This window comes from Planococcus citri, chromosome 2 (assembly GCF_950023065.1).
Source record: "Planococcus citri chromosome 2, ihPlaCitr1.1, whole genome shotgun sequence".
Lineage (NCBI taxonomy): Eukaryota > Metazoa > Arthropoda > Insecta > Hemiptera > Pseudococcidae > Planococcus > Planococcus citri.
This window is the reverse complement of record NC_088678.1, coordinates 57163172-57187502: the sequence shown is the minus strand read 5'-3', so window position 1 is coordinate 57187502 and position 24331 is coordinate 57163172. Positions and strand designations below refer to the sequence as shown.

Here is a 24331-nt window from a genome sequence, read left to right as displayed (position 1 = left end):
TTGGATTTTTATGTCTAACCTTGTTGAAGAAATCCAAATTCCGAATTATTCATTCAAGTACTTATTCGCGAAGGATTACCAAATAATTCAGTACTATACTTTCGTCGGAGTAATAATTTTTTCGTGTTTAATAATATTATCGCATGACTCGACAATATTCAGCTTGTAATAAGTTATATGATTTTACCATTATCTGCACAACCAATAATTTATTTATTGCTAATGGGGTCAGCCGGTTGAAAAATATTACCTACCTATATATTCTACTTATTTGCATGGAAAGGTCTTCTCTAAATAATGTTTCACTTCAAATTAGACATAGACAGGTAGACTAATCATTTTATTGGTCAATTATAATGAGACTTGAAATAGCCAAAGATTCTCTACTGATATATTTTTAAATTGTAACGTTGTAACATTGGATTGTTTACTGAATTTCAAAGCTGAAATGCTACTTCTTTTTTTGTTTTAAAAAATGTAACTGAAATACGAGATCGAATGCAGCACCTCTTCAAGGAGTTCATTCGTGAAAGTATTGGGAAAACTTAAAGGAACCCTATTTTCTAAGAACTGAACTTATAGCAGAAGACGTTTTACTGCAATTGAAGCTCATTTACTTTTATATCTATTCCTTCAAAAGAGACTAAATATGTTGAGTGTTGAAAGGAAATTTATAAAATTTTGAGTGAAAAAGTTTCAATTACTTATACTGATTTTTTGAAAGGACAATTTTGACTACTTGATCCTATCTGCAATTGATTCATTGATTCTATAGATAGATATACCCTCGCATTCACAGATATAGCCTACCAAAGTGAACACTTCTTCTAAAATACCTGGATTATACGGATAAAAAAATACCTAACATATAAAAATAACAAACCTCGCTCGACTCGTTCGGTTATCCATGCCTATTAGAGAAGAATGGGTTTATAATTTGGCAACATCGATAGAGGTACATAGATAAAGAGAAAGTGCCTAGAAATACACCCCAATGTTGCGAATTTTTTTAATAACCTACCCCAGCTGAGTCATCGACGGTTACAACGGTCAGTCGACATACCGTTTTATTGTCTAGCGACCACAATACTGCCCAGATCGCAGATCCAATACAATAGGATACAGGTTTAAGATGACATTCGATAAAATACCAACCACACAGATACAATAAAGAAAACTCGCAGCGTTTTGCTGTGTGAGAAAAAAATATTCTCGTGGAAAATAATTAAAAAAGAATGTCGTTTAAATTAATGCGCGTTGGAAATGTACAGAACTAATAAATATCTGGAGTTGGCCCAAATTAAAATATACCCCAATATATTAGTACCCTGTCGTCGGGCTCGAATAATGTTTAAAAATTTATCGCACGTACCTTAGCGACATAGTTACCATCACTGAAGGGAAAAAATTGCTACAACAACCGCTATGTTCGTTCGAAATGTTCTATTCCTATTACCTACGCTACATTGATAACGATAATGCAACAGTGTGCATGGTTATAGTCGTAAACCAGCGTGATATTGGTTGTAAATTCGCTTTTCATTTGTGCTGCAATAATTTTTCCTCAATTGTCAAAAACATTCCGCGCAGGTTTAACCAAGTAGGCAAAAAAAAGGGAATGGGTATTTCGTTTTGAAAGTATCCCAAGTTGTTAGATTTTATGGGGAAAAGTCTTTAAAAAATGATACACAAAGCCTCCCAAAGTTGAAACAAAAGTCAGAAAAATTTTAATGAATTTTGCTTAAAAAATTTGCGATTTTCGCAAAGGAACTCTCCTACATAATCTCTTTCACGAAAAAGCATTCCTCGATGCTTATGAAAGGTCTCTCTGCACAAAGGCCCCAAAAACTGAAAAATCGAAAAAAAAATGAAAAAAAATGATGGAAAAAAAGTTGTTTAAAAAAGTTGTTTAAAAATTCAGATTTTTGTGTCAACATTTTTCCAAATAACCTCCTTCATAAGAGAAACATCCCATAAATGTTATATTATAAGCTCTTTGTGCACAGTTCCCCAAAATTAGAAATATCCAAAAAATGAAATAAGGTAAAGAAAAGTTGGCAAAAATTTCTCAAAAATTTTGAATTTTTGCGCAAAATCCCCTTAAATAATCCTGTTTTTAGAAAAAGTCGTCTCCATTCCCCAAAAAAATGTTGAAAAATTTTCTTTGTGTTGATTTAGTATCTAATTTTATTTTCTCACTCTGGGGACTCCTTATTGAAAAGTCACATTGCGTAAAAGACTAGAAGAGGATTTTTCTTAAAAATAGGTTTCTGAAAAAAATTATTTTTATTTTTTGATTGTTTTTCCAATTTTGGGGGCAGTCAGTTCCTTCCTGGATTTTCAAAATAGACCATTGAACCAGGAAACCGGTTTTGTTCATCACGAAACGAAGCTGTGAAAACGATATCAAAAAATGTCATTTCTCGTTCTTTTGGTAATTTTTGTGTTTTACGGATTTTGATCAAATTCTGCAGAGACCTTCATTTTGAGTTCAAAGTGAATCAGAAAAATTTTAGCTCTAGCAGGTGCCTCTGGTTGGGGGATACGGGCCAAGAGGGGTCATTTTCGAAGAAATCCTAGTTTTTTCGCTCCTGTCGCTACCCACCCTGTTTTGGGGAAAATGGCTCATTCTCAAATGAAAAAATTCAAGTTTCTGCACGATGATCTATGCATTTGCAGTCAAAATTCAAGACCATTTTTCACTGTTAAGGGATTAAAGATTTTGCAATTCGCTTATTTCTGAATAACTTTTATGTTTTAAAAGTTTTTTCATCACAAATATTTCGCATTAATTATGCCAAAATATTGAAAGATCTCATTTCTGAATCTGGAGAAATATTTTGAAATGCAGTCGTGCCAATTTTATGGTCATTATTATCAATTTCAAAAAAACGAGAGAAATATCCACAAACTTTTTGAAGTTGACAATAATGGCCGAAAAGTTGACACCACTGTATCCCGAAATTTTTCCCCTATTTCAGGAGTGATATCTGTAAACAGTTTGGAAAATTCATGTGAAATACTTATTTGCTAAGAAAAAAATTTCTAAACACGAATTTGGGCCGATCCAGAAATAAGCGATTTGCACATTTTCGACCGCTCAGTAAAACCCTAAAAATAGTCTTAAATTTTTCAGGCAATATATTAAAATTTTCTCAAATTCAATTTAATAAAATTTTTTCTTAAAGGGAAATGTTGAAATAAAATTCAAATACTTTCATTCGGAAGTGGGCTGATTTTTCCCAAGACCGGATGAATTTATAGCGACGCGATTTTTTCGAAAATGCTCCCTCTTTGAGGGCTTGTATCTCTCCTCCTGGAGGCACCTTCAGAGCTAAAAAAATTTCTGAGTAATTTTCAACTTGAAATGACTATCCTACTTACCTATCACCTATCTATAGTTATTTTTCAAAAAACTGTACAAAATACACATCTTTAATCAAAAAATTTAACGTTTCAAAATGTTAATTAGGAAAGGAACCCATTTGAAAAATTATGATTTACCTACCTACCTATTTTTAAAATACGCATCGACACTTTTTTCATTAGGTAGGTTATGATAACCCACCGGTAAATTTGAAATTAAGTTCCATTTTTGATTTTGTGGTTAAGCTTGTAGGTATTCAAAATTTTACCAGAGTCATTTAGTAATCTTTTTCAAACAGGCACCAATTTCATAGGGATTTTTTGGAAAGTACAAATGAATTTTCCGCAGGGTTAATTTCATAAAAAAATATACTATAGGTAGGGCCCTACAATACTTTCAAAATTGGTAGGTTCCTCTGCAAAATTGGAAAGAATTAGTTACATTATGCTGATCAAGTTGCAATTCAAATGTGTAGGTATTTTGTTCAATTTCTGGTCTTCCCCTTTTCCATATAAGTAATTCTAATTCCCATTCGAACAACTTGAAAAAAAGTATACTTTTGTCAAAGGAATCGTTGAAATATTATACCTACCTACTCTACCTACTCCTTGTAAGAAAATACGCGTATAAAAAAGGTGAATATGAATTGTGAAAATACGTAATACGTGTACATTTATGAAGCAAAATAGATAAATTTTAATTATCAATTGACGTTAGAAGGTGTTTTATCACTCCTTGCCGTATTGAAGGTTATTTTACAATATTATAAGTCACTATCAATTTTTTTCCATCAGGTGTTATACGCTTTGCAATTGGCAGTATGTAAAATAACTCTTATCAAATGAAAGTTTCAAGTTTTATTTTATGTATTTTAGTTCCTGCGTGTCCGTCCCCCTTCACCTCATCATACGATATAACTACGATTGAAAAACTTCTAAAAGGTTTCCAAGAACTTAATATTACCTACATATGTTAAAAAATTTCCCTGTAATGTAGGTACATATATCAATACGTAGGGTATATTGGGCTTTAACTTTTAAGGATTTTAGAATATCTAGGTACCTATAGATATGAATATCAGGTATAAAATTGAAATATTAAAGCGAGTAGGTATAGATTGCGAGCATATTATCAATATACAGAACCTGTTTTTAATGCGATTTTAGTAGAAAAGTTTTCCAATATAACACCTGTGCCTTTACATATCTCTATATATGAGCATTTCCCAGGGGTAAATTGATGGTCGAAAGTAATTAACGTATAATAAGGTACATATATAAATCTAGAAGCTAAATACGTATCTATAACTTATTGGTGGGCATTTAATATGTATTCGCCACACAACTCGTATCGTGACGACGATTGTCCTAAATAAATCTAAAAACTAGTCTGGCCAACAAGAAGAAAACATCATTTCATTAATCATCGTATCAATGTGGACAGAATAATCTAAATTTCTCGGAATCCTTGAATATAATTTTCCCTCGTGCGGTGGTCGTTGCAGAAATCTAAATGCAGTTCAAGACAGGATCACAATACTATGCATCCTTTAAACGGGAGATAAAAAAAAAAAAAAAAAAAACGCACGCGGATACCTATACGTGGTCGCGAAAGTAATTTATCAATGTACCGTTAACAGGGTAGCATTTTGCTTGAGTAAAGAAATGCAGGATGCAAATATCTCTCTTATAAAAGAAAGAACAAAAAGAAGGAAAAAAATAGTAGTCGAAATGCAGCTACGGTCACCACGTCGAATAGAATTGTCTCCGGGTGCATTGTGTGTGTGTTTATAAGATGCAGTATTATCATGTGAATTATACCTATATACGATATTGATGAGACAGAGTTGGAATATTTTTGATTTCCAACCTGAACTGAAACCCTAATTAATGGATTCGTGGAAGTGCTATTATATACGAATCAATCCTACGAGTTGAAAACGTTTACCTGATGGAGATTGTGCATGGTCTAGTTATCATGGATAGTGGATAGGATACGTCTATGATACACTTACTCGTATACTGACTGCACAGTGCACGGGGAAGTTTCAAGATCTACCTTCTATAATACCTTCACGTTTATTATTGTACTTATGTAGTATTAAGATGCATGTTTGATGCTTGTTGTGTCGTTGATTTTCAACTTAGGTAGGTACTCGTACTTCTATATAGTTACCTGCTTCGGAAACGTCATTTTACTTGTGATTTAATTACAGCACTTGGCTATGTACATATGTGGACCTATCTATAGTGATCATTTTTGGTACATACCTACCTAAGTATTAATAAATGTTGGTGATGACAGTAAAATTATACACACCATGAAGAACTCCGTTGATGAAGAAATAATTTCCAAAAATGGATAATACCTATGTGTACCTGTAATTTAAATTAAGTAATCCGTCGATTGAGAGATTTCTTATGGTGCTCGAGGAGAATGATGAAAGAGGGTGTCTAAATGAAATATAGCCTAATTTAGTGTTATTGGAAACGTCGAATTCACGCCTTGATCCAATTTGAAAATATGTTCACGATAGTTATAATAGATGGTAATTAAACAGTTGGAGTTATTTTTAGCTCCTTTTTTTTTTTTTTTTTTTTTGAAAATTTGTCAATTGTCCTCGATATAACCACTTATACAATTGAGCGATTCAGTGATGCGTGCCATAAATAGACATTTAATGATAGGATTTAGTTTGTTTTTTGTGTGATTATATATATATCATTCAATTTGAATTTTTTCTGATGAGATTGATGAGGTATTCGAGTCAGGTTGTCAGATTGAATTTGAAGCGATCTATGATCTATGAAACAAGCAGGTAATATCAATCCAGCCATTGAAAAAAAAAAAATACCTACGTATTGGACTTTGAGACGATTTGGGGACTGTTTTCTTAGTAAGTTTAAAATTTGAGTCTACCTAGTTCAAGGGAGGACTATAATTCCTTAGAATAGGTTCATTTTTTTTTTTTTGCAAAACAGAATTTTTTGTTGGAAATTTTGTACACGTCATAACGTTATGATGAAAATGGTATCCCCTCCCCCCACTTTCAAGGTAAGGAGAAAACTTTTTTTCAACTCAAAATTCGGTCCATTGTTTCCACAGATTCGTAACGTTGCGTAGGTACTCTGTGAGTCAAATTACCCCAATCCAAACTCATTAGATAGTAGGGATGGGTCGTTTACAACTTTTTTCTAATTTTTGATGGGCCGTAGCAAAAAAGCATGGCCAAATGACCTCAATATGATGCAGGAAAAATTTCAAATTTTTTGATCGGTGTTTGACCACCCCCCTCTCCTTCAACTCTTAAACTCAGAATTTTGAAAAATAATTTTAAAAATGACGGTAGTGAAGTGTCAAAAAAAATCTTGATTTTTTTTTCCAGCTGAGGTAGTTATATTAATGCTCACTATCTCATATATAGGTACAAATGTAAATCGGTTATTCAATTTTAATTTTACCATCTTAAGGAGATGATTATAAAATTATCATATTTCAAAGGAAAAAACTAATATTTTAAGAACTCCTCCATTTGGCAAAAATAAACGTTGAACTATTCTAATGACCTAAGTAAAAGCAATCATGAATGTACTAAAAATGTCAAAAGACCACCTAAACTAAAAAAAAGCTCTCAAAAAAAATAACTGAAAATTTTTCATATTTTGAAAACTTTGAGCTCAAGCCAAAAGATCAGATCAAACATTGATAATAAGGACACCTCCGGAGCTGAATTTTTTTCTGAGTTACTTTCAACTCAAAATGAAAGTCTCATGCTGAATTTCGTCAGAATCCGACTTAGTAAAAAATAGGAGGTACCTAATCCAATCAAAATGAAACGTAAAATTTTAGAAGTAATCGTATGATGAGTTTTCATTGGAAGTACTTACATATAAATTAAAGTTCAATTTTGTGATATAATAGGTTAGGAAGATATGCCCTCGATTCAAATCAAAAAGATTTTTTTTTTTTGAACTGGAAATTAGAAAATACCAGCTGCTTGAAAGAAAAAAATGCACAGAACTTTTTATTACGTAAAATAGCAGGTCAAATAGATTTACTTAGTCTAAATCTAATATTTATGGATTTTATTTCAATAGCATTTTTAGAGAGATGAAGTACATATGAAGTAGGGGTGATGTAGGTAGATTGACCTTTGAAAAATTCCTATTTATGCCTACCATTCAAAGGTACACAATTAGGATTGTATTTTTATTGATAACCTGCACGCGGTAAATATATACCTACCTACTTATTGCGTTACCTATGTTTTGTAGATTTGTCATCATAAAATTTGTCGAAAAATAACCCTATCAAGTGGTAAATAACATATCGAAGTAACATGTTAATGTAATAAAGAAATACTTTGGCAAGCTCTTCGGTCGATGCACATAAGGCGCCATACTGACTGTCGGCCAACGTGCCATCGCGATTTCATAACATGAGCTTTTTTCGTGGATGGTTTGTTTTTTGTGTTTTTTGGGGTTATTTGGTGTGTTTTTTTTGGTTGGAGATTTTGGGATTGTGTTTTTCTGATAAATTAATCCAAATATAACTTTTCTTGGAAAATTTTTCTAATTGAGATGTTTTTTCTCTTTTAGGATCTTATTAGAGAAGTTCAGGATAGGGAAGGGGTAAGTAGACATTTTTGAGAATATTTTTCGCATCTTATTACCATCTTACCTACATATCGTCTTATTATGATGGAGAATAACAATTGTGAAATTGGGATTTTAATACTTGAATTTGATATAGTCACAATATGGTTTTATCAGGTTGGCACTTTCTCAATTTTAGTTCAGTGAAAAACTACCGAATTTTGAGTAAATCGCAGCACAGAAAAAAACCAACTGAAATTCTCTAGAACATTGTTGTAGTTGGTATGACTGATTTTCACTGCGATTTTTTTATTCGTTTTCTCAATTGGCGAAATTCATTGTTCCCTATATGCCTCAGTTCTCAATGAGAAGAGCTGTAATTTTTTTTGTTGACTCTGTCGAGATACCTACATATACGTATGCTATTTTTACGAGTATCAGAAGGTAAAATTAATCGCTCCACATTTCCGTATCCATCGTCATCACCTCTCGCAGACTAAAACCTATAAAAATCACACATTAACGCAAAAGGGAACACACTCTAAGTCTTAGACACAAAAAAAAGCAGCAAAAAAATCACGAAACATTAAAATCGCGTCAATTCGTAGCCAGCTTGCAGTTCAAATGCGGCGAAAAGTTTCAACATTAATGTGCAAATGGAAAAAAATAGACTTAAAAATGCACGCTTTGTTTTTAATAAATTAAAATTAAAAAAGATTTATCAAATGCTCACGACCATTAACCTTAAGGAATCTTATTTTGTATTTTGCCAATCTAACGCGGTGATGACAGTGTGCCCGGCATAATTTCACCTGTGCTCGTTTTTAAATTGTAATCAAGCCAAATTGACAATTTTACGCTGTCGCTAAAATGTGTACAGTGTGTTCTGAAAAATGCATATTTTACATGCTAAATTGTTCTCTCTCTCAAGTCTTGACATAAGGTTATATAAAAGAAAAGATAAAAGGCAAAGCAATCCGTTGACGGGAAATTTCAAAATTACGAGAGAAAGTGATCGAAAATTTGTATTTGTGCTGCGATCGTAAACAAGTGCTAGACTTACTGTAGCCAAAATAACACCTCAAACTTTGTTTTAAAGGTGTGATATTGCTCGTTATGTAGGTATCTATACCATTTTCGGGACACACGGTTCATTTCTTTTACCGCGATTTAATTCGCGTATATTTACAAAATTGTCGCGAGAGGTGCAGAAAATAAACATTGGCGAGTTTGAAAACGACGAAAAAAAAGTGATTTTTTTATATACAGGGCATTGTACAAAGAATCCTATTAATAAACATAAGTACACATAGAGATCATTATAACTTACAAAATAGTATCTAAGCTGTATGAGAACAAGAGCAAGGGGAGGCAAAAAAAACGTATTCGTTTTTAAGACTCATTTAGATCTGATATTAAGGTAAATTCTACATAATTCGAAGACAGCACCGTATTACATTATAAAAATAATGTAAGCTGGGCCAAAACGTGGGAGGTAGAGTAAGCCACGTGGATATTTAATCATTTGGGAAGTGTTTTTTAATGTTCGTCATCTACTGTATAGGCTACAGTGTACATATAGCTAGCTACCCCTGGCTTTGATGGTGATGGTTTTTCTCCTCCTCATATACTCGGGTAATCTTGCCTCTCTTCCCCTTGCATTATAAGTAACATAATCGAGTTATTTTTATTACACGTGTTTTTTTTTCTTTACGGTTTTTTTGATTCATCCGCAATGGCGATAATGTGTATGTTTTTTTTTCTTTTGATGGGTACTAAAAATTTTATTCTGATCGTTGACATCGTCGTGATGAACATCGATGGTACTGTATCCGGTTATAATATCCTATCTTGTTGCGCGCTCACCCATTCGCACATTGAGATGGTATTAGGTTTAAGAATACCTACTTACGTGTAAATCTTGAAACGCGAAAACATCGCGACATTTTAAAGTAAATTTCAAGAAACATAACATAAGCTTTATAGCATTAGACTTTGTCATCTCTCATCGAGTTCGAGCGTAAACAATTCGTTAAATTCTTTCGAGATTAACGTATTTGGCGAGTTTAATAAATGCATCATTATTTGTCTACGAATTAAACGTGACTCATAATTTGTCCCTTCTCTTCTCGTTTCCGGTTCTCTTCTCGGTTTTAATGAATTAGCCGCTACGCGCTTATTTTTAAGTTGTTAATTAAGGTGTATATAGTGGGGAGATTGTCAAGTGAAATCTAACAGTATAAACAATTTGCCTATCACGTAGCACGACAAGCATAATATGCTACAGAAATATCAAAGTTCTGTAACGAATCTTTCAATTTTAGTTCTTGCTTTTGACTTTCGAGAAAATGATCATTGAAGATTTCACCTTCATTTCTTTATTTGAGAAATGTACCTAGTTTGGATGATTTTCTCTTGTCATACTTGGATATCAATTGAGATGGGCTGCTGATCTATGCACATTCAGTGGTCTCTAATCTCATTAAGTACGATGCCCTCTAAAAAAAAAAGTACAAGTGTAAAAAAGCTTCAAAGACGAGTTGTAGAACATCATAATTCAACAATGTCTTGATAGAATGAGCATTCAAAAACTTTTTGGAAAATTAAAGAGGATCCTCCCATTTTAAAGACATATGCAGCTAAATAAAAAAAGCGTACAAAAATACATCACAGCTGAATTTCAAATACCTACTAGAAAGCAATTTTCAATTTTTGTCGCATTTTTGAAAATCTTCGGAAATATAAAAAAATTGATCTAAAAAAGCTGAAATTAGGCGAGAAGTTCTTTTTCGACCTCTAAATTAATTGGAACCCATTTTAATCGTTTTCAGAAATTTTAGAGCTTCTAACACAAAATTTTGTAAATTGAAATTTCCACAAAATTTTACCCAGTGAAGTTGAAAAATTGAAGTTTTTTATCAGGTACATTTTATTTTTAAAATGCAGAGTCGATTGAAAGTGGTTTCAAGCCATTCTGGAGCTTCCAGTTGTATGTATTTTGGAAATTCTAGATTTAAAAAAAAATCATATGTACTTATAGGTACATAAAAAACTGTCCAAATTAACTTCAGCAGAAATATGCGCAATTGATGCTTGATTGAACACACATTTTTTTCCAAAATCGTTTTCGGCGGGTTCGAAACTGTAGGTTGGTAGGTATATTTCTACTGTGATTTCACCCTGAAATTTTCAAGCAGTTGCTGAAGGCTCCAAAACATCTTAAAATCATCTTGTCGACTCAGCACGTCTAAAAAATAGTACATGAACTGAATTTCAGAAGTTTTTGTCTGATGGCATAGTAAAGTGAATTTTTCAATTTTTCAATTATGAATTCCTTGAAGAAATATTACGGTTCCAAACTGGCTGAAGCCGATTTTAGAAAAAGATATATATTTAATCAGTAAGTCACTAACAAGCCCCAATAAAGTTATTTGAACAATTTTAACCCACTTTTTTTTGAATCTAGAGTTTTCAATATAGATATAGCTGGAAGCTCCTGAACGACTTTAAACTACCTCCAATCGATTCAGGATGTTGAATTTAGGTTTTTAAATGTAAATTTTAGCTTTCCAACTTAATTGGATGAAATTTTGCGAAAATTTCAACTTAAAAAAATCTGCTGGAGGCTCCAGAACTGCTCAAAACGATTCGAACCCGTTTTCAATCGATTTGGGAGGGGGGTCGAAAATAGGGCACTTACAAACTTCAGCTTTCTAGGTAGATCAGTGGCGTAGCCATGGATTTTCTCAAGGAGGGGGCAAAACCAGATTTTTAGGCATGAAAAACGAAATGGTGGGGGGGGGGGTAATTTTCTGGAAATCTATCGTGATGTGTGGTGATTTTATGAAAATTTCTAGAAAAAATGGATCCCAACAACGAAAAAACGTCCATTTTTGCATGTCTTCTTTCAAATTTTCGGTCGCAAGGGGGGCATGGCCCCCTTCGGCCCCCCTTGGCTACGCCACTGAGGTAGATCTAGTAGTAATATTTTGATTTTTTCACATTTTTGGCTCAAATTTTAGTTTTGATTTCAGACAAACACAAAAAAACTGTTGAAAATTTTTCAAAATTTTCCACTTGGGAAGAGAGTGTGGGATGCACAAAAAATTGAAATTTTTGATACAAGAACGGCCTATAGCACAATTGGATTCTCCGTTGAAAGAAATTTTTATAAAACAGTGTTACCAACTCTGTAACTCGAAACCCATAATTACCATCCATTTTCTTGTTGAACATTGGGAGATTTTTTTGAGTTCTTACATGAGAACTTACATAGGTCGTTCAGTGACTAATTTCGCTCACTTTTTCCAGAGCTTGGGGAGAGTCCATAGGAAAGTGGCCAAAATAATTCAGACTGCCCAAACGAAACATTTAGCTTTCTACAAGAGGTTTTGAATTCTCCAAAATGGTACATAAATTACATAAATTGATGAAAAATCAAATGAACAAATACCATCCGACCAAAATATGTTATATGTAATTTATTATACCTACTGTCATATTCAGAGACCCAATTTTGATATAAGTTGAGATAAAAAAAATTTCAGGGGCCACAATTTTTTCAAAACAATGTCTCTAAATTGATGAGAAATTTTTTTCCAGGTTATTTTCCAGACATATCATCGCGTTCTGAGAGAGTGGTTTTTGACAATAATGAAAAAAAAAAAAAAAAACGTAAACGAAAACTAGTTTTTGAACAGACATTTTTTCTAAAAATTCTTGAAAATCTTGAAATGCATATAGATATGTAATTGGCCAGTCAGCAGAAATTTTCTTCAAGAAGCACCCTTCAAGCTCTCAATTGGAAGAATGGGAAAATTTTATAACTTATAATACCTATGACTGATAGTGAGAACTTTTCTTGTCAACAAAAAAGCTGAAATGAACTTTCATTTCGTCTTTTTTCAATCCATTTGTAATATCTAGATTAAAAACGCCACCTTTCTCATTTTCTACGGTCTAGCAATAGATACCCTACAAAGTCATCTGAATAAATATATAGCTTTGAAATTGAAACACCTAATTTTAACTCTTATATAGCAGGAATATACCTATACCTACTTAAGGTTTAAAAACCATATAGAAAAACCTTAGTATTACTCAGTAGACACTAGACAGACACAATAACGACGACTAATTTGTAAATCACGTCGAGACTCGAGGTTCCGAAAGAAAAACACCGCGTGTCGCTTCAATTTTACGATACCTAGAGGTTCACTTGTATCGAAATATACCACTTAATACTTTGTTGCATCGTCGCGTCGTCCAGTTCGGACTATAATAATTGCTAAACGCTGTATAATAACGTAATCTCGTCTCGATGACAATAACTATAATATACCTATAATATAAACTGTCATTTTTATTATACGTGCTAAAAACATTCACAAACCTAGAAAATCTAAAGACATTGGCGCGATACATCACTTACTACACTAGGTATATTAAAACTTGTAAAAAAAACCGGTATTAAAAAACAAAAAAAAATTACAAAATTGACTCTACGATGCGGACCTTTCTTCTTTCCTTACAGGTAACTATTTTTTAATACACACAGCAGACAATGTTGAGGTATTAGCTCGTATATCCAGATGTCCGTGACTTCGCCGACTCGCCGCTAACGATTTATAGATAATTAAACGGGCTCCGAACAATATCGTAATTTTCGATATTTTACGAGGACGTTTACGATCGCGCGAAACGATGCCTACATAATACATTATTACGTATAGAGAGATGGTTTTTGCGCGTTTTCCCTCTTCTCGCCCTCTTCGCCTGTTGGCTTTTATTTTGCCCTTATATTTAATGAAAACACGTACCTATATTATACTCTGTTTCGACTTATGTAATTACATTAAATGGATAAAAATTACGCGCGCGCCATTTCTGAAACGTAAGGTAATTTTGGTAAAGGCGTGTACCTGTTACTTTTATGCAGCTCGTCTATTGGGCCAATGTAAAATTAACTTTTTTACGAGTTCGATTTTACTCTTTCGTGGCCACGTTCTTCTCTCTCTCGGTTCTTTGAATCGTTTAAATGGCGTAGAAAAGTCGTTCTATCTGATTGAAAATGATTTTATTACCTGTATCGATTTCCAAACGAGGAGATATTATCGATTAATTATACGACCAAAAAGTCCTATACGTCGTTTCGTTGGTTGATTTTTTTCAACTTGCGCCGCGATTATTGCGTGGACAACTGTAGATATCGCCTTAGTGTTTCTTTGCTCTTCTCTACCTACTCCTCCTACCATTACTCTGATTTCTCCCAACTCTATCTTTATCTAAATGTACTCACCTGTGTATTCTTGCATTAGGTACCTATCTTGGTATATAAAGTGTACAACAAAGTGGCGCGTTATAAAAATGTACTGACAGCGTGTATCTCATTATCGCTTATGCTTAAATTCTGGCTTTATTCCAGCTCTTCTTTCCATGAAGCGATCATTAATAATGTTCGCGGAGATATAGTGGTGGCCAAATATTTTATTAGTCGGGGGTACGAATGCTGCTGTTGGTATAAACTTTGTTGAATTCGTACGCTTTATGTGTGCTCCTTCATTCGGAGTAAACACAAATATGTTCCAGTGGGGTTAATTCATAAAAGAGTTCAGTTCAAGATCAAGTAATTCTTTCCATTACGATATTAAAACCCCCACGTAGACTTAAACATGGCTAATTTGAATGGCCCTCCCATTAGAAATATTAGTTTTCTCTGGTAAAAACATTGCAAAATTTAAATTCATCTTCCTGAAAGTTCAAGCAGGAGAATCCTCGATTTTTTCACAGTTAATTTAGATGGAATCAATTGCCTAACCTGTTTTCTTGTTATTTTTGGAATTTTTAAAACTGAGAATACGAAAAAAAGGTTTCCAAAAATTCCTAACCAATAAGTACCATTTATATAAAATCGTACCTATAATTTGCATAATTTTTTTAAAATTTTTGAGGGCGTCTCTCTGTCCTTAATATGTAGATAAATTAAACTTTTCTGGCCAAGTTGAAAAAATTATCCTGGATTATGACGAAAATTGGTGCGTTGAAATGTACAGGGGTCGGCGTAAGTTAGTATTCCGATTTGCACAAACAAAAATTTTTTAAAACAAAAAGTAATTTTTTTTTCTGTAGTGACATAGTGGAGAACGAAACTATTATTACCAAGGTGTTGGTGGGACTTCTACGAACACAACGCACTACTTACATGACCCTCTATCTACTAATTACACACAACAGGGTGTTGAAGAAAACTCATCAGTTTTCGAATGCGAATACTAACTTACGCCGACCCCTGTATATTGAAAAAAGAGACAACTAAGGAAAATTTTGAGCTTCACGCTTCACATTTTTAGAATCAAACAGGGTGGGACTGAGGCAAGGGTTCTCAAAGTAGAATCGTTTTTTTGGGCAGAAAAACTTGGGTTTTGCCACTTCTGGGTTGTCAACATGCGGTACCTCCAAAGCAGAATAGCACAAAGAAGCAGCTCTTGAGATTTAGGTCCCACACTTTCTAGGACCAGAAATGTTGTAATTTTTCTCATTAATATTAATACCTGGAAATTAGTAATACAAAAATGCTCATGAGAAATTATAACAAAGCATAATTTTCAATTCCTCTTCTAGCAATGCTTCTTTTTCTGAAAAAAATTGAATTTAAAAATGCCAAAATGTTATTTATTTAAGTAGGTACAGTAGGTAGGTAGGTAGTTTAAATTTTTGTATAGCATAAACTAAATTTGAAAATTTTTTGAATAAGTTTGATTGGAGTTCTGTTCCTTTTCCTGAACGTTTTTTAAAAAGTGATGGAAAATATGAAACTCATTTTGAAGTTATTTTCTCAACCTAATTTTTTCTGACAAAAAATTCATTGTAACCAGTCTCAGTCATCCCCCCTCCATAAAAATATGACTCTTGAGTTTGTAATGCTGCTTAACTCGTTGAATTTGAACTACCTACGATTTTATGAAGAATAGAATCTTTGATTGTAAAAATCGCAATTTATTATCAGACTTACGTATATATTTTTTAGAAAAAAAAAACAAAGCTGGAGTCGTTCTTTAGTCATTTAAAATACTTCAATGATCACACTTTTCAAAATAATTTTAATAAAATTAGGTACTTAGGTATGCAAATTTCATTTCCTTGTTTAGATTTTTCAAAGTTGTCAGGCACCAATGAATTTCAAAAATCGTGCCAAAATGATGACAATTTCAACCTACAGAGCACGAACCTGTCGTCAGTTTTTCCATAATGAAATTTGTAAATAATGAAAAATGTCTTGAAATTGATCAAAAAATCGCTGGTGGAGGACTAAAAATAGTATGGAATTTCAGTCAATGGATCAACCGATCAGGAAAGATGAGAAATGCTAATTGCATCATTTTAGGGGGTGGATCTCGTAGGTGCCTATATTCCAAAACAATCCCATTTTCAGTACCCATGGCTCAGCTTTCTGTTCAGCTTGGAGGCTCAAAATATTTTTGGGTAGTCTCACACTCAAAGTAAGCTTCCTCGTGAATTTCCGTCAAATCTCAGGATGTGTTTTTATTTTCACTCTAACTCTAATAGTGTAGACCTACGAAGTGAAAAAAAGTTGCTTGAAATTGACCCAAATCTGTGATCTCCCATCTCATTTCCCCTTCTTAAAGTACTTCTAGACTCTAGGGCTGCGATTTGCAGCATCATAACCTTCTATTTTTGAGATCTGTCTACTAAAAAATCATTTTGAAAATCGAATGCTCCACATCAAAAATTGGAATGATAACTATGGTTGAAAATAGGAACTCACTTTGCCCATCAATGCGCAATAAATTGAGTAAACAGGTAGTCTGAAAAACAATTTGAAATCAATAAGTAAGTATGTTGATGGCTGTAAAACATTCTTCGATGAAAACGACACAACAATGGGGGGTAAAAAAAATGGAAAAATACTATCGAAACACGCTATAAAAAAAACTCCAGGTACTTCGTCTCGATCGGAGCTGGTTAGTTTTAGTAAAAACCCCGTAATTTAAATACTTTACGATTCTGTACGTGCGTTCTCTACGGTACCTAAACTTATATAGATCGTTCGGTTGACCGTAAAAACGAAGCCCACCAATTCGAGAAAAGTTCGGTTGAAAAAAAAAATTAATTCCACCCTCTAATCTATTCGTAACTGCTCGCAACGTTTATATAAAAGGCATTACGTTAATATTATTATTTGCATTTGATTATTGTGTCAACAAAAGAAATTAGATATTCGAAGAGTCCGCCGCTAATGTAAACATACGATTTTCTCCTTGCAAGATGGTCGCATGTTTTATTAACCATTATATTCTTTCCGATTATGGAAAAAAATAATAGAAACAATTTTTCTGTTTAAATTTAATTATGCATGATTTTCTTTTTGTATTCGTTCGTTCTTGTTTCCACCTTTCGCGTTCACGTTTCAAAATCAATTTATATAACGTAACACGTATAAGAATAAAAATTTCATAATCGCGACTTATATTATTAACCATAGCCAGCGAGGTAATTTTGTTTACCATTTTTCTTTTTTTGTTTCTTTTTGTCGTTATTTTTTTTCTTTCGACAGCGCATAAATTTTATAATTAAGGGTGTTTCTTTGGCCGACTTTCGTTTAATTTCTTTTTCATTTTCAATTTTACTTCGCTCGAGTATATGCGATGGGTAACCTAGACGATGTGGAGTGGAATTTAATATTGTCTCTTAGAACGTTTACTCAATTAATAGTAAAACCCCAAAATACTCGTATATATCTGTTCCACAAAATTAATTATGTTTTTTTTACCTCGCTCCAGATGTTCCCACACCACACGACGATGCTCGAGTTTAATATGAAAAAACTCCTAAAAAAAATATTTTTAAAAGCGTGTTAATGATGTACAAACACGCCATCGCGATCAGATGCGGAAGTGTGATTCGTTATACTTTTCATAACTAAATGATATAGTTCCTAAGTTTCTTCCCTTTTCTTAAATACACACGAGATGATGAGAAGGTTTTGTTCATATACAGATCTACGCAGCGTACCTACTTTTATTCCCCTATGTGTGTGCTGTATACGTTATAAGATTAATTAAGAGGACGATTTTATTCTTTCATAATATTTTTCAATCACTCCTTTTAGATCGTGGCACATTCCTCGAATAAATTATAACGCGTATCTACATTGGATTTATACCTTATACATATAGTATAATTATTATGGAAATAAGTGTGAGATGTTTTAATGTATAATATAACATTCTGATGGCAATAACCCACACCTTAGCATACCCGAGGATACAAATTTTTTTATAAGCATACGATATTATTTACACACAGCATATTTATACTATATTATAAGTACCTCTATGCCACTATATAATGCGTGTCTCTCTCGTTTAACTTAATTTTTTTATTGTCTTTAGGCAAATGATTTTTTTTCTGTTTCAATAACTGTACCTTTGTCGGATTGATTTGTAACGGAGAATACGAATAATTTTATTATCCATTTGGATATTTCATTGTTCTGTATACATACTGAGAACTTGAAGTCTTATAGTCAGGGCGAATCACTGGCAGAAATTAAATTCATCGAACTTCGACCTTTTCTATAAATTAAAAGAGTTTCCCCTCTTCGCCAATGTTTCCTGCTACTCCTCAGATTCAAATTTTCAAGTACAGAAATTTAATTTTTGATTTTTGAAAAATAAAAAAAAAACATCCTAAATGAATAGGTAAATAATTTGTATTTTATAGTGATGACCTAAGAATATGATTCCAAATTGATTTGTTGAGCCTATATTTTGATATCTCAAATTGTATCATCAGTTTAATGGAGATGTGAAGCCTCTAAAAATTTCCCAAGTTGTAGCTGCCCAATCGCATTATTAATTTTTGAGCATCTTTTCAAAAAATTTGAGCCCTAAGAATAGACTTTTTCCAGCTGAAATTGAAAGTGCTGGCTTTCAAACGTGTTACTCGTTAGAATGTGACCTAGAAAGAAGTTTCTAAAAATTACAGCTCCATCGCATATTTTGGGAAATTTTTTTCAAAAAATTCAACCCCATAAAATACATTTTTGGTCAATTATGTCGAAACTGACACTCAAAGACTCGCTCATAGCTGGAATATGGCCTAGAAAGAAACTTTCTTAGGTTGTAGTTGCCTAACAGCTTATTTTAGGGTTTCAAGATTTGAAAATAAAAGACCCCCTCCCACCACCCAAAAAATACCATTGCCCTCAATCGTGCCCAAGTTGGGTAAAAAGGACAAAATCTTTATCATTGGTGCCAAAACGTGACCACCCTTTATTATTGACCTCCAACGTTGTATGAAACTGTTGGTAAGGTGATCAATATGTGGCACCCTTATAATAAGATTTGAAGCTTTGTCCTACAGAATGAAGAGAAAGGGCTTCCCTACATTCAAATTACTTGAATTGGACTTCTATTAGTAAACAGCAGTGAGGAAGAATGATGATGAAAATCACATTTTGAAAATTCTAATTGAATTTTTGAAAACGAAAATATGAGAAAATTACATCTATGTACCTATTGGCATTTTCAAGATTTTGGAGATAAAAGACGAAAGGGAAGTCGATGAAAGAATAGTAAAATGAACATGGATTTTTTTAGGTCGTCAGTGATCAGTTATACCTATTAATTTGTATGAAAAAAAAATAAATCCAGAAAATTTTAGTCCCCCTCTCCTCTCAACTTGAAATGAAATCGTGTTGGGCAGTTCTCAAGTTCTCAAAAAATGAGAGAAATCCTGACAATTAAGTAACATTTTTTCGTTTTTTCATGCATTTTAATTTTTGGAATCGTCCATTTTTATCAGAAAAGCTCTATCCAACAGTTTGGACCCCCTCCCCCCCATAATAAAAAAGTGGATCTTATTAAGCCCTCTCAAAAATCAAAAAAATAAACGGTTGTGTTTTTACGTTCTAATACATATTTGAATTTAGTCCATTTTCATCGATAAACCACCCAACTGTTTGGATTTCCTCTCCTCCTTTGCCTCCATTCGGTGAAAATATAGAACTTGGACCCCTTCAAAAAATAACACTGGGCAACGGCATATTTGTGTTCGGGTTGAAAATGGGCTTAATCGATAGTTTAAACCCTAAAACAAAAAACAGAGTGGGGGTTTTCAATTAGAGTTGTTTTTGTAGTCAGGAGAGATGATCAAAGTTGCAAAAATGGCCGTTTTTACCCTATTTCGCGAGTTTGTGGAGACATCAGTATTATGTTTCAAAAAAAAACAAGGTCATATTCGGATTCTACGCACTTTTTTAAGTAAACAATTTCATCGGATTTTTGATTTTCAAAGTTTCAAGCGCATACGGAAGATTTTTGTCTGTAACATATTTTAAAACTTGGAGCGAGAGCCTCGCCCGCGCGAACACGGTTCCGAGCCACGATTACGTGGTGGAGTAACGCCAGCGTCGCGCGCTCCGAGTTTTAAAATATGTTACAAACAAAAATCTTCCGTATGCGCTTGAAACTTCGAAAATCAAAAATCCGGTGAAATTGTTTACTTGAAAAAGTGCGTAGAATCCGAATATGACCTTGGTTTTTTTTGAAACATGATACTGATGTCTCCACAAACTAGTGAAATAGGGCAAAAACGGCCATTTTTGCAACTTTGATCATCTCTCCTGACTACAAAAACAACTCAAATTGAAAAACCCCACTCTGTTTTTTGTTTTAGGGTCTGAACTATCGATTAAGCCCATTTTCAACACGAACACAAAAAAAAGGTCAAAAATTGTTGCCTAGTGTAATATAAAAATCAAAAAAAAAGGAAATTGTCATGTTTTAACGTTGTAATCCTTGAGCTTAGTCCATCTTCATCGAAAGAAAGCATTATCCAATACAATTGGATTCCTTCTCCTCCTTTCCCTTCATTTGAAGAAAATATTGAACGTGCTCCCATACTTGAAAAAAAAAATTAAAAAAAATTAAATTCTCGTGTTTTTATACCTATTCTAATCCTTGTGTTTGGTTCTCTCATCAGAAAAGAACTTATTTAATAATTTCTGGAAATGCAAAGAATTTGAAATACAAATATGTAAAATATGATAAGTTATTCCTCTTCGTAATCGTATTTTTAGGTCTAAAACCAACCCTGATTGTAAGTATCTTTAGTGCATAATTTTTGAGGAAATTCCTGGAGAAATAAAATTTCCGAAAATCGTCTTGACAGATGTTTACTTATGGGGGAGGGAGGGTATATCAAAACTTTAACACTTTTAATTATCACGTGACTTCGAAAAAACGTTTTCTTACTATTTCACTCCATTTTTTCGATGAATTTCGTCTGATAAATTTTTTTTATAATTACGATTTATCCAAAATGTTGAATGATTTGTCAACTCGTGATTGAATTGTAACGGTGCCTTTTCTCGTAGCCTTGATCACGTTTAAAATGAAGTACAAAATACACGATGACTACGTTATAAGAATTTCCTCTACGAGTGGTACGCTAATCAAAAACGTATTGAGTAAGCACACGTCTCTTTAAATAGCTCAACAGGGTGCTGGACGGAGTGAAGCGGGCGTTCAGCCCCCTTTCACTTAAAAATAGCCGTGCCAGGACCGAATCTGATCGCAAGGGTGCGTAAGGGACTAGCAGAAAACACGACGTTGGTTCGAATTCGTCATTTAATGTGAATGAGCGAGAGCATTACAGCACATCCAGTCATCTAATGCGCGGAACAAATTAAGGCAGGCTTGCTATAGACTATACACATTCACACAATTATACTCGTACTAAGATTCCTACCTCAATATCATGCTGTAGGATAGGGTAGGTCTATTAGACGGCAACAGCGTGATACGAGGATGGAGAAGCAGATCTCCAGCGCAGCCGATCTCAGCATATACATTTATTACGTACCTAGTAAACGTACTCGTACTATAATACCGAGCACACATTTTAATACTGTCTAATGCTTTTTGTTTATAAATAAAAGTCCGCGTTCCCGTTCTTCGTAAGAGAGTTGACGACACGATTTGCCTGTTGTTTGCTGACACATTGCGTCTTATGATACATTGCACGTTGTATCTGTGTATAGCTCGACTAGGGACTTGGATCGACCCCCACCGGACCCAGCGGCCGGACGAGTAGTCAACTCTCGAAAATAGATATCTACGTCTTTTACACATCTTAATCCAACTTCTTTTTTTTTTTAATATTAAAGAGAAATAAGTGCGGTGTGATTCATTTCATTCATTATAGTATCGCTGCCAGGTGATTTGGGGTTCATCGCGTGTATTTTTTTGATGCGATATTTTACACGTTAAATAACGACAAATCGGCGAGTCGACTATACGAGAAGCTAGAAATAGAAAAACCATACAGAGTTTTGTTGTTTCTCCGCGTCGATTTATCGCCCAAATAATTAAACAAGTGTCTATTTTTCATTACGGCGAATTTAAACGCAGGTTTAACCTATGTAAATGTGACAAAATCGTACGTTATTGTATTTTATTATAAGTAATTAAGTACAATGAAAATGAGGACGGCTCGAATGATGTACGTGTTTTGTTTTTTTTTCTATTTCGATGCGAACGCGCTTTATAGGCGACACCATCAGAAGAACGCCTGTTATGGAAAAATTATTAATCGTTTGATCATCAATTGGTTACCGTGACGATCGGTTTGAAGTGTGCCGAGGTATCGGGTTTTATGTTGATAACGTGAGGTTATGGCATCGACAAAATTAAACGCTGTAATAGGTTGTAAATTTCTCATCTGTGGGATCTACACCTACCAGTATCGGAGGGATTTTTTTTCGAGTTTTAATACCTACTTACTATCTGAAAAAGGGATAGGGGGAAGAAAGTATAGAGTTAAAGATGCGGAATATTTTCTATCCGATTTAAAAAACCCTCAATTTCAAGGGACGTCTGCATTTTTTTCCCACAAATACGGTGACTTCTATGAACAAAATGTATAAATTACAAAATGTATATTATCAGGCAATAAATAAACAAGTAGGCAAATAAACAATCGAATGAATCAAGTATAAATAAAAATAACATACCCAACAAGAAGTAAAAAAAGAAAACCACAAAATAACATTGAAAATGAAAGTTCCATTGAATAAGGTCATAGATTCCAATACATATGTATTAAGAAGGTGAAAAATCAAAAATGTTTGACAAATATCTTCATCATCTGTGTAAATATCTTCATAGGTAAAGGGTAAACTTCCTTAAGATTTACTCTCTGTTTTCCTGATTTGGAACGGTGACAGAGACCAGAAGCGAACTGAAAGCGAAAAGCTAAAAGCTGTAAAAAGCCGTTCCTATCATAAAGATTTTTGGAAGCTAAAAGAAAGTTAAGCTTTATGAATTTGAAAGCCAGAGCCAGCCAAAAGCTTTATTTTCTCAGCATTGTTACAGCTTTTTGGTTTATCAGAAAATGATGCAGTGAAATATTGCGGATCTAGGATCTACTGACATGATCAGAATTTAAGTCCAGTACTGGGAACACAGAACGTTTTCTCTGTTGGGAGCTAAAAGGTGTCAAGTCCAAACGTGCCAATTTTGACGTGTGACATATCGATTGTTAGGTTTTTGATGTCGCAGATTCCAAATTTGGCATCTATTTTTCGATTAGAGTGATATTTTTGACAAAAATGTTTTCAATTTTTTTAAAATAATGACTTTTTGATTTTTTTTTTGAAATTTTGTACTTTTCTATAGAAATAACCCAAAAATTGAAAAATGTTGATTTTTTATCCTTAAAACAATTTTTCATTTCCAAAATGTGCATTTTCCCCCAAAAAAATGCATTCTCTTTTTTCATCTGCTGATGAATGTCGTGCATCCCATAGTATTTCTAAAAGGTTCCAAGTGGATATCAGGCTCAAGTGACCCATCTTTACGAGCCACTAAGTCATTTTCCATCATCAGTCATAGTTACCTTTATTTTGAAACGTTTAGAGTAAAAGGTGGTTAAGTCCATCAACTTTGATGAGCCATAATTATATCCTGAAAATGTGAATATTTTTCAATCGGACATCGGACCAATCATAAAAAAAATTGTCTAAAATAAACCTCTAGCAGTAGCCTAAGTGATGTTTCTGAAAATTTTTCAGTTGTCGAATAAATTAGCTGTTTTTTGCTACTCCTGAAAAATTGAATTTTGGGACTTAACGCCTTTTAGCTCTTATCGATTCAATTCGTGTAAACAAATCTGAATAACTAGATTTAATCAGATTTGATCAAATCCGCACACTCTCCAAATCCAATGACCACAATTTAGGCAGATTAGATCTGAAATGAAAATGAAGTGGTCAGATCCAATTGTTTTCTTCTGTGGTCCCTCGATCATATTGTATAAGCATTTTTGGATCGTGGGTAGTTTATGA

General features: G+C 33.4%; 1 protein-coding gene across 2 annotated transcripts in view; it reads left to right on the top strand.

The window, feature by feature from the left end:
* The window catches only part of LOC135836616 (protein dead ringer homolog), a 141207-nt gene that overhangs the window by 2566 nt on the left and 114310 nt on the right, over positions 1-24331 (top strand). Inside the window, exon 2 of one of the 2 annotated variants that reach the window (XM_065351558.1) lies at positions 7966-7998. The exons of the other annotated variant lie outside the window; for it this stretch is intronic. Coding sequence (XP_065207630.1) covers positions 7966-7998 — 33 coding nt within the window. The remainder of the gene's footprint in view (positions 1-7965; positions 7999-24331) is intronic. 2 annotated transcript variants of the gene reach the window in all.